Source organism: Lepisosteus platostomus, chromosome 8 (assembly GCF_059453375.1).
Source record: "Lepisosteus platostomus isolate fLepPlt1 chromosome 8, fLepPlt1.hap1, whole genome shotgun sequence".
NCBI lineage: Eukaryota > Metazoa > Chordata > Actinopteri > Semionotiformes > Lepisosteidae > Lepisosteus > Lepisosteus platostomus.
The window spans coordinates 62,630,851-62,646,412 of NC_142618.1; the positions used below are offsets into that span (position 1 = coordinate 62,630,851).

The 15,562-nt window shown below is 46.9% G+C and overlaps 1 protein-coding gene across 5 annotated transcripts in view; it reads left to right on the plus strand.

Moving 5' to 3' along the window:
* Window positions 1-15,562, plus strand: part of mtrr (5-methyltetrahydrofolate-homocysteine methyltransferase reductase) — a 33,169-nt gene that overhangs the window by 4,647 nt on the left and 12,960 nt on the right. For all 5 annotated transcript variants that reach the window (XR_015941041.1, XM_088644237.1, XM_088644238.1 and 2 more), the window contains 10 exons: window positions 245-398; window positions 777-894; window positions 1,505-1,850; window positions 2,417-2,533; window positions 3,048-3,201; window positions 4,385-4,473; window positions 4,699-4,879; window positions 9,691-9,733; window positions 11,389-11,575; window positions 12,806-12,924. Coding sequence is in view for 4 of the 5 variants with exons in the window: in XM_088644237.1 (XP_088500363.1) it covers window positions 245-398; window positions 777-894; window positions 1,505-1,850; window positions 2,417-2,533; window positions 3,048-3,201; window positions 4,385-4,473; window positions 4,699-4,879; window positions 9,691-9,733; window positions 11,389-11,575; window positions 12,806-12,924 (1,508 nt within the window). In the remaining variant the exon portion in view is untranslated. The remainder of the gene's footprint in view (window positions 1-244; window positions 399-776; window positions 895-1,504; window positions 1,851-2,416; window positions 2,534-3,047; window positions 3,202-4,384; window positions 4,474-4,698; window positions 4,880-9,690; window positions 9,734-11,388; window positions 11,576-12,805; window positions 12,925-15,562) is intronic.

A 15,562-nucleotide genomic window follows, 5' to 3' on the forward strand; every position in this document is an offset into this window, starting at 1 on the left:
TATAAAATAAATGTTGTTATTATTATAATGAAGTTAGTTTTGAGGCCTGTGTTCTGGGGGGGTGCTCGCCTTCCCGCTGTGGGGGGGTGTAGCGCTCCTGTGCGCCTCTGAAGCTGTCCCAGTGTCCCCCCTGCCGTCTCCATGTCTCTCCTCTTGCCGGGGAGCTGACGGCTGCAGGCGAGGCCAGGTCTGGAACCGCGCGCGGTCGGGCAGCCCCTGGCCTCATTTCCACCTCCCCCCCCAGTATAACCTGGAGAAGGAGACCGCCCCCGTGGTGTTTGTGGTGTCGACCACGGGCGACGGGGAGCCCCCGGACACGGCTCTGCGGTTTGTCAAGGGGCTCCGGGCGAAGACGCTGCCGGCGGATCACTGCGCCCATCTCCGCTACGCGCTTCTAGGTGAGAGATACCGCGGTTGCTCCTAGACCACTTGTTTCTTATTTCCGAGCTGCCCGGCCATGTGGTCGAGGAAAATCCTTAAACTCCCGATTCCCGACCGTTCTTAAACGGGAATGGAAACGGGTTCTTTAGAGCAGAAGCAAAGTCAGTTCTTGGTGCCCCAGCCGCCCCGATTCAGTTAGCGTGTCAGCCCTGCTGCGGCTGCGTGGCGAACTGCCGGAAGAGTGAGGGAAAGGAAATTGAGAGACGGTGCTTAGTAAGTCCCTACCCAGCTTCCCAGGCTGAAACACTGCAAGGGCTTCTGGTCGTGCTGGTGGCATCGAACTGTAACATAAAAACGACCCCGCCCCCCAGTTCTAATTTCCATTCTCACTGAAGCTTTAGGTGATTCAAACTATCCGCATTTCTGCAACTGTGGGAAAACTATTGACAAGCGTCTTCGGGAACTTGGTGCCCAGCAGTTCTATGCAACCGGACACGCTGATGACGGTGTGGGGTAAGAGCTCGGGGTTATAACCTGTACAAGCACGACTCTACCTAACCTGCTCTAGTGGAGGCAGCAGCAGTCCTGCTGAAAATGTTCTGGCAAATATAGAAGTAAAGAACCCCCCTGGTATGTTGTTGAGAAGGGGTGTTGGCCTTCAGTTAGGTAGCTTCACTAAGGCTACATGTGCACCTCACATAGTGAATTCTCACTCGCCTTTAGCGTATTACTTAATTCAGAACCTCATTTAAAATTAACCATTACATTTTCTAAAAAATGTCTTTATACAGATGCACCCTGTATACGTCTTGTCTTCATTTTGCCACTCGAGAAGTCTGGGTAAATTTTAAATGTAGGGAATTATTACAGTCTCCCCTCCTGAGGAGGCTGAAAGGGAAGCAGTGACTTGGCTTGGTGGTCTAACCTTGTCCTCTCGGGCAGAATCATTTTTCACAGATTCGCATTTGATTCCACAGTGGTGAGAATTAAAGCGCACTGTGGACATAGGCAACGCTCATGTGTGACATAGGCAGCGCTGTGCAGGGGTGTGACTGTGGAAATGTTAGATTAGCCATTTTGACAGCAATCTGGTCTTCTGACGGATGTCTGCCCCTCGCCGCAGGCTGGAGCTGGTAATCGACCCGTGGATCGAAGGACTGTGGGAGGCCATGAGGAAAGCCTTGTCAGACATGTCTGCCGCCCCAGAGAGGAGGGGCTGTGCGCCGGATCCCGGGGAGGCAGATCGCTCGGGCCTGTACTTGAAGATCCAGTTCCTGGCGCTGAACGACTCGGCAGGCCCAAGCCCTGCGGTCCCGGAGTCAGACGCCGGGACGGCGCCCCTTGAGGCCTCTCTGCACGCGTCCATCCCTCCGCTGTCCGAGTCGGCCCTCAGCGTGCCCGCCCTGCCGCCCCCGTTCCTGAGCGCGGAGCTGCTGGAGCCACTGGAGCTGCTGGAGCCGCTGGGAACGGTGCTGCTCTCCTGCCTGTCTCCGGTCTTGCTGCGGTGGTGGGCGGGGCTGGGACAGAGCGGGGAGGTGTAGGAAAACAAGGCGAACAGAATTAGGAACAGAGTCTTCTGTTGACTGAGCCTGTGTGGGGACAGGCGATTGGGAAATGTAAAAACATTTGATGGCTTAAAGCCCCAATCCACTGAGAATGACAGGTTCCCTTAAATCGCTTATTTTTAGAGATTAGGAACCTCTTTTAGTCATTGATATAGTTATCAAGTAATGTGCTCTGTTCCTTTAAGGCTGAAGTGTGTGCTGATTTTCGTTCCGCATGCGGGAGCTAACAAACGTTAACTGTTTAACGGATCTCGGTGCAATCGTCGGAGAGCTTGTACAGATGCTTCCATCGCTTTGAAGTGGCCAGCCCTGGTGCGCTTTCGCCTATACGATCATGGGATGGTCGGCAGATGATCGGATGGATTCAAAGTCCTCTTGTGGCGGTTTTGGAGGTTGCTGGTTAAAAGACCCCAGGGCTGTGGTGGGAGGAATGGCTTTTGAAGTGGCTGGGCCGTTCTCTCCTTCTGCAGGACGGCGATGGCCCGTGTGCCGAGGAGCCTGTGCACCAGGTGTCCGTCACGAGGGCGGAGCAGCTGACACGAGAGGACGCTGTGAAAACAGCCCTGCTGCTGGAATTGGAGATTGCAGTACGTGATTAATACACTGATATCCCACTAAATATAGAATAAGAGCTGCCCTTCAGCAGTCGTGGGCGTGTTTGATTAATTTGGCTGAGCAGCCTACTTTTGCAGTCTGTAGGCTGGGTGTGTCGCTCATTAGCATCCCACCCAGGGGTGTCCCTGCTTGCAGGGCCAGAGCCCTGCCCACTCCTCCACGCTGCCGCGTTGAAACGCAGAGAGCGAAATGCTCAGTAGAGATCTCCCGTGTCTTCCTTACGCAGAGAGTGAAAGGGATTCCGCGGTGGTTTTTGCTGGGTGTCAGTCTCGGTCATACTCCTTACAGGAAGGTGCTGCAGCCTTTTCACATACTGTATCACTTCATCATGCCTGAAGTGTCAGTCAAGCATGAAATGGTTAAGGCTTCATTAGCAGGAGGTGTCCGCTTGCCCAGTTCCCAGTCTGCTGTGGGGGGGGCGCGGGGACGAAACCTGGCCTCTGCAGGTGGCTTCTGCAATCTCTCTCCCGTCTCCCCTCTCCACAGGGGACGCCCTTCTCCTACGAGCCCGGGGACTCCTTCCACGTGTTCTGCCCCAACCCCACGACGCAGGTGGAGGGGCTGCTTCAGCGGCTGGGCCTGGCCGCCAGGAGGGGTCACCGCGTCCGCCTGCAGCTGCTCCCCCAAACCAGGAAGAGGGGTAAGGCCTGCGCCGTCTCGCCGGGGACGGGCTGGGTACCCTGTCCTGGGGCTGAGCTGTTGGAGGGGCCTGTGGGGGGTGCGGCCCAGGCCCTGCCGTGCAGACAGGGCTGCGCCAGTGCTGTCCGCGTTGGGGACCCCTGGAGCTGCGCACCAGTTCCCCCTGGGGTTCGGTCTGTGTGGGTCCTAATGACGGGGACACTATACTGTAAAGAGGCGCCGTCCTTCGGATGAGCAGTAAAACAGAGGCCCTGACTCTCTGTGCTCATTAAAAATCCCAGGATGTTTCTCGAAAAGAGTAGGGGTGTAACCCCGGTGTCCTGACAAAACGTCCCCTGGCCTTTACCAATCATGGCCTCCTAATAATCCCCATCTCTGAACTGGCTTCATCCCTCTGCTCTCCTCCCCACTGAGAGCTGGTGTGTGGGGAGTGGACTGGCGCATCACCCAGGTGGTGGTGGAGGGGATCCCCATTACCTATAAAGCGCTTTGAGTGGAGTGCCCAGAAAAGTGCTGTAGAAGTGTGGGGAATTATTAGCTTACAGAAGAAAAAAACATTATATTTATATAACATCATTATAGTGAAATAGCCTTTAATAGTTTATGATAGTTTGAGCTGTCAGCTGATTATCATACAAAGAAGAAGCTTCCCAGATTGCATTTGTTGTGGTAAAACAGCAGGAAATTTCAAACCTTTATTTTTAATTACTGTCCTATTTAGAAGAAGAAAAAAACAGATGGGGATTTTGCTACCTCTTCCCAGCACACACACAGGGAGCCCCAACACTGTTAATTCAGCCATTTTCGAGCCGTGCCCTTCCCCTCCAGAGAAGGCAGGCAGCAGAGATCCGCACAGATTGTACTCATACGGTCCAGTCACCTCGCGCAGACAGGGCTGCATGTTGAGTCCTTGCTCCGGGGATCTGATGTCCGTATCCAGACTGTGTCACTCTCCAGTCCCAGCTGGGGGCTGCAGGGACGTGGCTCCTTGAACCGGAGGATTTAAGGGGGGCAACGTCTTCAAAAACTGATTGAAATGGCTTCCTGGCTCATTTACTGTCTAGATGAATTTAAATACAAAGTTAAAAATATGAAGAACATAATTGCTTACAGCCCTTAAGAGCAGCCCCTTCCTCTGACTTTCCAAGGATGACGGATTGTTTGGTGTTCTTGTGTCTCAACAGCAGCTCAGATCCCCTCTTACATTCCCGAGAATGCCACACTGCACTGCCTTCTCACCTGGTGCTTGGAGATTACAAGCGTCCCCAAGAAGGTAGGCAGTCGAACGGGGCCAGAGCCCTGCTTATATCTTGATTTTTAGCTGCAATTTGTGTTGATTCCTAAAGCAGTCAAGAGAGAGAATGTCCCTGGGGCACACATTGGCACTGTGGTTGGCGGAAGCTGGTTTCGGTCAATGTCTTCAGACCGTTCTGGGTCCTTTTGCTGTTCGGCTTGGCTCAGGCGGCGCCTGTAATATCTCCCCCTGGTTCCTCTGCAGGCCTTCCTCCGTGCCCTGGTGGACTGCACGACGGATGCCGCTGAGCAGCGCCGCCTGCTGGAGCTGTGCAGCAAGCAGGGCTCCGCGGACTACAGCCGCTTCGTCAGGGACCCGGGCCTCACGCTGCTGGAGCTGCTGGGGGCCTTCCCGTCCTGCGCGCCGCCCCTCAGCCTCCTCGTGGGTTAGCACCGGTCCTTCCTGTCCTCCTGTCCGATTCCGGCTATGAGTTTACTGTGTCCGAATAGGCAGCCTTTAGTCTTCATTATTAGAAGTGCTTGCTTCATGCAGAATGTCATGTGCTTTTGTTTTTCCTCGCCTCCTGATGCGAGTGCAGGAACGCACTGACGGGGCAGCAGGTGGCTTCGTGCCGCCGGTCTTGGACAGGCTCACTGAAGTGAGAAGAGATGGATGGAGAGGAAAATATGAAAAGGGGAAAAAGCTCAGACGGGAATCGGCCAAGAGGCCAAACGTGGGAGCACAGCACCGAATCCATGAAGGCTTGGAAAGCCGACATGAAGCTGGTGATCCTTTTCGAACGCTGCTCCTCCTCCAGTTCCCTTCTTTGCCCTGAGCCTGGTTTCCTGTCGGCCATTACTGCAGCAGAGAGGCCCTGGGCGGACAGCGCTTTCTTCCGGTCACTGTGGCTCCATCAGAATGGACCAAGCTCGGTTCTGACATGAAGAAGAAGCACAGCGTGATCTGGATCATAGATACGAGATCTTTTCTCTCAGTACAATTTCACCTCTTCCCTAGTTCAGCCTTCGTTCAGAACAGGCAGTGTTCTTATTGAACTGTACCTAATGCTAATGTGAGCACTGTTCACCATTCAATTTCCCCTTTAAACTTCAAATATTCTCTCCTTTTTGAAATATGATGGGAAATACTGTGTTTTCCGAAGGAATGGCTAATGGGCGGTGAATTTTTTTTATCCCTCTTACACAGTTCACAGGCTCAGGGTAAGGATTATAACTGAGCAGTGTGGGTCGTGGTGAACAGTGAGCAACAAGAAGCAGCCTGTGTACAAGAAGATCTCGCAGGCCTATAAAAAAGACACACAGATGCTGTTGGGCGGTCGCAACTGAACCCTTGCAGGGTGCGTTTTAATTGGAGTGCCAGTTCTGTGACTGCTGCCTGTAGGTTAGCGGAGGCCCAAAGGAAATTCAGAGAGTATCGTGCTGGAACGGCGTGATCCTGGTCTGTCATGGTCAGTGACCTGTGGTAGCTCATACTTCTTTAGCGAGTGGGGAACAAAGGAGCCCAATCGCCCCACAGGCCTGTTGCACTCATTTGAGCCCTTCTGATCTCTGGACACTCCAAGGAACAGCAAGCAAAGTGAAAACGTCTCATCCGAACCTCTTCCTGTCCTGTTTTCCACACCGGTGGTCTTTACAGAATACTTATGGATTCGATTTTTGATACCAGGAGTGGAAATGGAGAAGTGTCGCTGACATGTTCTTTCAGAAGTGTTTAATTCCTGAAAAAATGCACATAAAACCCCTTTTGGTGCGGAATCAGAAAGCAAATTATCAACAGGTTTTCTAGAAGGGGGAAGAATTGCCTCAAATCCTGATGAAACGTGACATTTGTAGTCATCAGTTGTTGACAGTATTTTTCCTGTTTATAGCTGTGCTTCTGTGGATTTAAACTTGGTCATTAACACGCAATGACCTGGAACTATATACCGTTTTATCTGCTGTTGACTCAATCACATTTTTATGTCTTGATCGATGTCGGTTTGGCTTCAGTCATGTCTCTGTGCTTTTAAAAGAGCTTGCTGTTGAGCTTTACAGTTCCAAGCACCGACTGTTAGGAGTGGTTGTGATTTAAGCTAGTGGACTTGCAGTTCAGTGAGGTGTGCCAGCATGGTAGGATACTTGGAAGTACCTACTGTGAGGTTAAAATACACTGTAAGTGAACAGTTCTGCCCACTGCACAAGGGGAAAACATTCTGTGCTTTACGAAGAATGGCCAGCAGAGGGCGGCAGACCCCTAGAAACTTCTGGTTTGTTATCTTGGTGAACATGGCTAAGTAGCAAGTGCGTTACAATCGCCTGCCGTTGTTTCCCATTCCTGTTCCTAACAGGACCTAGTCTAACTGTTCTCTCACCTCAGTCTTACATATCATCTCCTTTACGTGCGTCATTTCCAAGAAATCGAGAAACTCAGTGCGAAGATCTCCGCTTCAGCTTAGTTTAAAGTTGTTGCTCCCCTGCGAATTTGTAAACAACTCTTATTGTTTGTTTATAAGTGACGTGCGGCCAGAGGTAGGAACAACAGGAACAGCCTGTCACGCAGGCTTAGGATACGTCTCCTTTGAGCATCATGGTCCAGTTGGCCCAGAGGTCAAACCAACCCCTGCACCCGCCAGTCTGAGGGAGGTGAAGACTGGAAGCCTGCACGTGGCACAGGGTTCACACTCATTCCTAGCCTTGGCCAGCCGCGCGTGTCGCTGAGCTGAAATGGTTTGAACGCGGCGTGCAGCCGGCTCAGTTCACGAGCTGGACAGGCCGAACCCCCAGTTCACGAGCTGGACGGGAGGAACACTGACCAGGCGTGTTTCCCGCTGTATGACAGAGACACGCTACTCTGTGTATATTGTCCACATCGGCTACAGTTTAATAGATAGTCGAAGGTCATGGAAGAAAATGATCCAAGTGATCTTATTTTAAAGGCGTGTAAAGGGTTACCAGGGTGGTGATACTTTAAAGCCTTGATGGACCCTGAGTCCTACTAGAAAGTTGCAGTTGACACTTTACCAGAAAGTAACAGCAGGGATGATGACAATCCTGTCTTCCGAAGGTGTGGGACACCACGTCCTGCTTTGCTGCGCGTGTTGGGTGCCAGACCGCCGTCGGTGCTGGGCCTGACCGCGCTGTCCTTCACCGGAGCACAGAAACGTTTTTTATGAACAAAAAAAAACGTTAGGTGAACTTTAATATTTGATCACAGGATTGCTTCAGACGTCCTGCAGTCCCTTTAAAGGTTAGATTCGCAGACTGGTATCAGGTTCAGCAACCATGAACCTTGGGATTCAAGAAAACAAAACACTGAGAGCAGTGTGAGAAGATGTATTTAGTGTTTGGATGAAGAAAGAAACCGTAATCCATCCAATTTTGTCAGTTTACCCTTTTATCCATTTTATTAATTAACTACAGAAGGGAAGATTTGATTTCCCACAGCTGTTTGAGGTTGTGGGATGTTCATAACTTTTTTTTTATAGCAAGAAAGCTAGTCAAATGTCCATAGCCAGTATAGCACAGATGTTATAAAGACGACTTGTGTATGGAGTGTAGTTGTTTGTAAAATAGATAAATTTATATGATATAATAAAAACACATATTTTATTGTGTTGATGTTACAAAGCCAGTCTATCGGCAGTTTGTCTGAGATGTCTTCTTCTGAGGGATGTCGTACAGTTTTAGTTTGTTGTGGCATTGAACATGAATTTATGAGAATGCAGTAAGTGCCTGTGTAAAACATAAAATGGGACTTCCTTTGCAGGAGGTGGATATGCTGCATAGTGAAAACGTTATGATTGGTAATGTTAATAATAGCTGCTCCTGCAGCAAGTGCCCTGTGTCTTCACTGGGAAGCAGATTTTGTGAACAAGTGTGTTTTCTTCACATCTAAACCAAGACAAAGACTTGACAGGCAAAGAGTCTCGAGCAGTTGTGTACTTGATGTGTGCGCGGTGGTATTCGTCTTTTCTGTGTTGACTATACATCCTAGGTTGACGTGATGGTTCTCACTGTGTGGTAAGTGACTAGATAAAATATTTTATCTAATCCTTTAACTCCGAGTGATGTTCCTTGCAGGAGGGCAAGCTCCCTGTGGATTTGAAACCATGGGCCTCTTGTAACAGGCCAGGGGTGCTTAACAGCTGCTCCACAGCTTTAGCTGTTGCGAGACCTGAATTGAATCAAGTACAGTATGAGGGTCATGCCACAGCGTACAGATGTTACGATTTGAATTTGTAAGTTTCCGAGAACTTTACACCCAGAAGAGTTGGGTGGCTACCCTCAGGGATCTCGGATGGGGGTGATGTGGGTGTTGGATGTAAAGCGCTGTCTGGGAACAGTGTGATGGTTTTAGATGAGCCACGCAATTGGAAAGGAAAGGAGTCTCTTACTGTGAGCTCACTGCACTAGTGACTGCACCTTAATTTGACTTTAGTTTGACACAACAAATAAAGAATAGGACTTTTGACTTTTGATTAGTGGACAATGTCAATAGCTCTTTAAGAAGCATGTGCTAGATCTGGTACTCTTTCAGAAGAACCGAGCTTGGCAACGTCGGTTGTCCTTCTGTTCCAAACGTTTTCTTCCTTCCCTTACTGCACACAAAATGATGGAAGAGTCACTTAACTGTTTGGGGGAAAAAATGACATTCAGCATATTTTTTTCTGAGAAAATGACTGATGGAGAGAATCGCTTCTGCTCGAAATCCCTGGCCCACCCTTCTTAAATGGTGTGTTCCTTTACAGGAAACGGCACACACAGCAGCGTTGTTCACTTGCTTCTTTGCCGCAAGAATTAGTGGAGTCTATTACGTCTGGGTTTCTCCTGCTGTCTGATTGATTTCCTGCAGGAGATGCAGACAGGTTTAGAAGAAAAGCTTTGCGCTGCTGTGTGGTTTCTGTTGAGGCAGTAGGTTGTGCAGAACAAGGCAGGTTGGAGGACACTGTTCTCATGCTTATCAGCAGTTAGAGAGTCGTTCTAATTCTCCAGAAGCTTTAGATGTCTCACCTTCTGCTTTTATACTTAGGACACAGCACTCAGTTCCAGATGCAGAAAGCGCATTAAATATTATATTTTGTTATTTTTGTCTTTTCCTTATCTCTAATTTAATACTTATTTAATTTAATGCTATTTGTCATAGCCCTATAAAACTGATAACATTTTGGTTTCTTGTGTTTTATGAGATCATCTTGAAGTAGTGAAGTTAAGTAAGTGTTGCCTATTCACTTTCCTTTTCATTGTTTTTTTCCCCAAGAACATTTGCCCAGACTGCATCCCAGGCCTTACTCAGCAGCAAGGTGAGTGTCAGATTTGTTGCATGTTGAACCTTTTGACTTTTGTAAAAAAATGTAATTCGAAAGTTGAAGGCTAACAGATGGGTATTGGATGCAGTTTCTCAACTGCTGTGGCAGACGCTGTTTTGGTAATTCCTGCAGAATACGTTTGGGTCGTGACTGTAGGAGCTGCCATTTCTCTCTCCTGTTGACTTTGGACTAGCTTTTCAGAGCATTCATGAATCCTCGCGTTAAGTGAGAGTGTTGAGCTTGGCGATTCATAGAGCAATGTACAGGGTTCACAGCACAGCTGAGCCAGTGGCTTTTTTGGACTCAATGTTAACCAGTTTTTGACTGTTTGACATTTAACTCCTCATGCAGAGGCCCCAACCAAGAATACTAAAGCACCGTCTAACTGTATGCCTGTAAACCTAGAGGTATAACTCCATCCATTATTAGACACCTGCTTATTCCATGGTTGTGGGATTCCACTGCCCATCAGCTACACCTCGAAGGGGTGAACACCCTCACACACACACACACCCCCAGCCAGCATGCCTTTAACATGTGCAGGAAACTGGAGCAGCAGGGGAAACTCTGCAGAACAAACACAATGAGACAACTTTGAAGCTGAAGACTGAATCTGCAGCCTCTGTGCTGTAAGAGCTCCTGAAATTGTGATTGATTATCTTGTTTTTAAGTAACGCTGAGGGTGAATGCATTTAAAATATTTCAATTTATATGTTGAATGAGTTATTGTTTTTAAGAATAGCCGCATGAAAAAAAATGGATACAACAGTGCATACAAAGGAATGGTTTGGAATGAAAGTGCATTCATTTGTACAGCAGCCACAATGACAGCTGGTGTCGGCTTTTGAATGCGTTTAGAATAGCCTACTGAGTCATAGTCAAACAAGCTTGTCTCGGTGAAACAGCCCCAAATGTTTCATATACTTTCCAGACGTTCTATAACCGTGTTTGGACTGGTTTCATTTTTATCATCGGCTTAGAATTTAATAACTTTGCAATGATACTGCTATTTAAATCTGACCCAAAATGAATGCTAAGAATTCATTCTAAAAATTTAGCGTTTATCTAAAAATAATCAATTCTAGGCTCAAGATTCAGGAAATTAGCCAATTGGAATTCACTGAGTGTTGGGTCGGATTGAAACGTAGACAGTCACCTTGCAGTAAATCCTGAGCAGAGATTGTGAAAAACTGGTTTACATATTGCCACATCTATTTTTTCTTCTTTTGTTTTTCTAAATTCAGAATACATACATTGTGAAAAGGCTGGAATGAATAAGAAAAACAAATGGTGGGTCTGTTAATCGGAAATCATTTCTGTACCCCAAGAGACACAGGTCTTTAAAAACGTCTCCTGCGCTGTAATGTGCTGATCGTGGAACAAATTGGAGTGATTACCCTTATTAGTGTTAAGAGGCTCAGAGCAATGGAGAAATCCCTGTTTTAGAAAGTGTGGTTTTCGTAGTGGAGCCGAAAGCCTTTTAGTGGTGGTTTAATTGGCTTTCTAAGTGCATTAGGGTGCTAAATTATGAATGATAGTTTGGTCAGCCGGAGTCTCCGGAGGTGCGGTGAGAAGGGAATCCTGTGGAAGGTGTCTTTGGCCGCGCACGGGGAGCCGCTGTGGAGCTGTGATGCTCTTCTTCCTTGCAGCTCGAGCCTCTGTCACCCCGGGAAGCTGCGCTTCGTGTTCAACATCGCGGAGTACCCCGCCTGCTCGGGCCGCCCCGTGCCGAGGATGGGCGTCTGCACCGGCTGGCTGGCGCAGCTGGTCTCCCCGGTCCTGCAGCTGCGCGGGGGCCCCCGGCCTGGCCCCCAGCCGGGCCCGCCTGGCCCCAAGGTAATCATCGCCCAGGGACAGCGGAGGGGAGAAGGGGCTTTCTCCGGATTCTGTCGCCGTTGCATGACAGTATTATCCCAGGGAGCACTTTTCCTTCTGTTCTGTGAAGTATCTTCTTGTTAATAAGAAAACGGAGGCTTGTGCTTGTCTGCCGTTGTGCATCATGGGTGGTTTTTTATTTTAAATGTCTGGAGACTTTAATTCTAATCATGTATGGGATCATTGGGTCAAATAACTACTAACTACCAAACAGGCTTGATGGACCAGATGGCCTCTCATTGGTAACCTTTCTTTTGTCATGAAGCTTCAGAGTTTCTCAGATTTTTTCACTCTCTGTGAACTGTTAGAGTAGGGTTAGGTTTGGGCATTGAATACCTGAGTAACAGTAACAGATGACCAGGAAGTGATCTCTTGTGGGTCACAATGGGTGGCAATAAGTCATAGTCCTATGAATCCCATTGGTCATTAATTCTCATAACAAGGTATAGTCATTTATTTAAAATGTTGTATCACTAACGCATTTCATTCAAAACTTAATAAAGAGTGGGACATATGAGGAGCTGTATCACTGTGCTTTTACAGATTAAATCCTCACTGAAAAGTAGGAATGAAGGAAAGAGTCACACCTGAAGAAGCTATACTTGTATACTTGTCCTTTCTCGGGCAGTATTTCCTTTAAAATTGGCTATATATTGCTGAATTTGCTTTCATACAAGAAGTTGGATTTCAATCTTGCTGGGCAAGAGGCAGTCCATCCCATTTGCTGAGGCCGGGGCAGTGTACCTTAACACAGGCTGGTATACACCAAGAAGTCTGAATAGCAAGCTAGGATACTGTAGGTGTTGAAGTCAGCATAGTTGCTTTGTGGCCTTAAATGAGTTATATTGCTGAAAAGCTATTTTTATCATTCATTGCAGACGTTTTTGTCATTGACTGTCTTCCTGGTGGTCCTTGATCTCACATGAACAGCAGTTGTTAGCTTCTGAGAGGACTTCCCATCCTTACAAGAGGATCCTTTTCTACGATAAAGGGGCAAAAGTCAAAATAACTTGTGTGTGTGTGTGTGTACACACATTTGCTTTATGCTTCCTCAGATTCTCATCTGAACTTTCGCCAGTGAAGCAGGCATCTGGGATTTTCCAGCAGCGCGCCACAGCTGCTCACAGCTGGGCTTAACATCTTTCCCTGTGTGTCCTGACCCCGGAGTCAAGCAGCTGTGTCCTCTTGCAGGTGTCCGTCTCCCTTCGGCCGAGCACGGCGTTCCACCTGCCCTCCGACCCCACGGTGCCCTTCATCATGGTGGGGCCGGGCACCGGAGTGGCCCCCTTCATCGGCTTTCTGCAGCACAGGTACGGGGTGTGGTAACGCAGACACGACGTGCCTATATGTCTTAGCGTATATATCTTAGTGAACCTCAGCGGAGTTTGTTTAGTTTGAATCACGCGTGTTATCTTAGATGGACTCTAAGATGCTTTAGAAGACCTTCAGATTTTTAAGTATCACTATGGAGCTCGATTCCTTAACAGCAGGTTTATAGTGGACACCTTCCCAGTATGGAGAGAAAGAAAATGCAGAGTTTTCATGGATTTAGAATCTGGTCCTTTTAACTTTTTTTTTCTAATTGCTCAGAATTTCCTGCTAGACTAAGGGAGGCATTTTACATATTTGATTAATGTTTTAAAGTGACATTTATCAGGGGAATCTGTTTCTCTTTCTCTTATTGTTGGCTACTGCCTTTCCTCTATGCCTTGATGGAGTCCTTGCAATGACTTTCTAAGCATTTTGGAAGCAGTCCTCTGAAGAACAATTGCAGGTCAGATGAGAAGAAGAAAGGAATATTGATCTTGAAGCTGAATGTCTCGAAATGTCCACACGATGTCAATATGTCATAAACAGAAATGAAAGGCTGTAAATACAGGTGAAGTGTATACGCAGTATTGAACAGTATCTTAGGTCTTCGATTGAATTCCTGGCAGTCTTTCCAAGGCCTTTTGTACAAATTCTGTTTTTTTCTGTTCCCCATTATAAACCATTAAGACTCACAAAAATCCAATTCCGTTTTATAGCTTACATGATTATCCGTGTTGGTCCTGGAGTTTAATTTCAGAAAGTACCAGATCAGTGACGTCTTTCAAGGGGCTATACAAATAGCTGCTTGCCAGGTATTATATAGAGCTCTGTCAGTCTGTGAGAAAGTCTGTGTTAGTCTTACCTGAGTTCCTGACTGTACGTTCCTGTCAAAGACCTGCATTTCATTGCACTTCATGACTAATGAACTGGACTGAAAAACTTGCTTGCACTATCAGGAGACACGGTTCCATTGCAAACACAGACAAGCACTATGGCTATATAACTTTCCATATGCCTATATTATTAGACCTCTAGTGTAGGAAATTATTGCTGTTATGCCATATATAACTTTAACTTTTAATGCATTATAAAAAAACTGAAAAGATTTAAAAAAATATTTTTAATTTTAAAATCAGAATTATTATTCCCCTTAATAATTTCTGAACAATTGCTAATTAGAAGAAGCTCATCCGAAACTCTTAATTGCTGAAACTGTTAACACCTGCTTGACGTTTTATGTAAATTAAGGTTTTTACTGCTGAAAAAGGATGTGGATGTGGGCAGAGGTTTTCAGCTAAATAAATATTCAATATTTTGTGTGGAGTGTGCACACCATACATTTTAATTCTTTAGAACAATGCATTTTTTTTTGTACATGATTAGCAGGCAAAATGTGAATGTTTTCAACTGTGACTTGATTCTGTAGTTTAACAATTAATAAGATAAGAGAAGATCACTTTATTGGCCATATAAAATTTCTTACATTAGGAATTTGTCTTTTTCGCATACCCCAGCTTGCTCTCCATGGGACACACAGACAGGGAGAGCATCTTGAGGTCAGAGCGCAGGGTCAGCCATTGTACAGCACCCCTGGAGCAGTTGGGGTTAAGGCCCTTGCTCAGGTGCCCAAAGGAGTAGGATTCCTCTGCCGGCCACAGGATTTGAACAAGCAACCTTCCAGTCACTGACACAGATCCTTAGCCACAGTGCCACCGCTCCTATATCTATTATTTATCTTTAATAGATAAAACTGTAGCGCCCTTTTAAAGTTCAGCGATTTCTACAGATTAGCAGAGTCATTTCCTGTTAGTATCTGTTCTTCCATGAAAGGCTATGAAGTGATGCTGACAGCCAGGGGACTTGTTCTGATCTTCTAATCAAGTACAGTCCCTTGGTGTGCTGTATTCAGGCATTCCTACCCAGCAGATGACATTGGGCATTTTCCTCCCATGAGGAAGTGGAACTCCTTTGCCCAGTGTGGCTTTAAGACATTTTTCTGCATTTATGAACAAGTCAACAGCACAAACAAGGCTGTCAGAAAAGCTACCGTTCTCTTTGGTCCTGTGTAAAATAAACACTGAATGAGCCGCTTGAAGACAGCTTGCTAAGAGGCTTTACACAGAGATTTGATTGATTCTTAACAATGCAAGAGGTTCCTTTGCTTTTTTTTATAAAAGGTATAGTCTTCCCGTTTTGTCAGCAGGCAAAAGGCTTTCCTTTCGACTCCTTCCACTTCCAATCGATGTATTTCTAAGCACTTCTAGCTGGCTGCTCCTTTTCTGTGACATCCTGCTTTCTCCAGGAGCTGAGAGCAGAAATGAGCAAAGGTTAAACTCAGCTGAAAATCAGTACTCTGGTTTTAATTTTGGTTGAATGCCGCTTCTATAGTATAGTAAGAGGCGTTGGAGGACTTTCGTATCCTTATTTCTAGGAAAAGAGTTAATACAGATCAAACTTTCTTATCGCTTGCTGGCAGACTAAGGGCTGTAGGAACAGGCTGAAATGTTTAAATTAGTTCTGGGGAAAAAAGACATGTTGAGATGTCCTGCTGTTCTTTTTAAAATAAACATCTTGTTCTACAATTTGTTCCACATTTCAGCCAAAGGACAAAATACCAGCAGAAAAGGCTTTGCAACA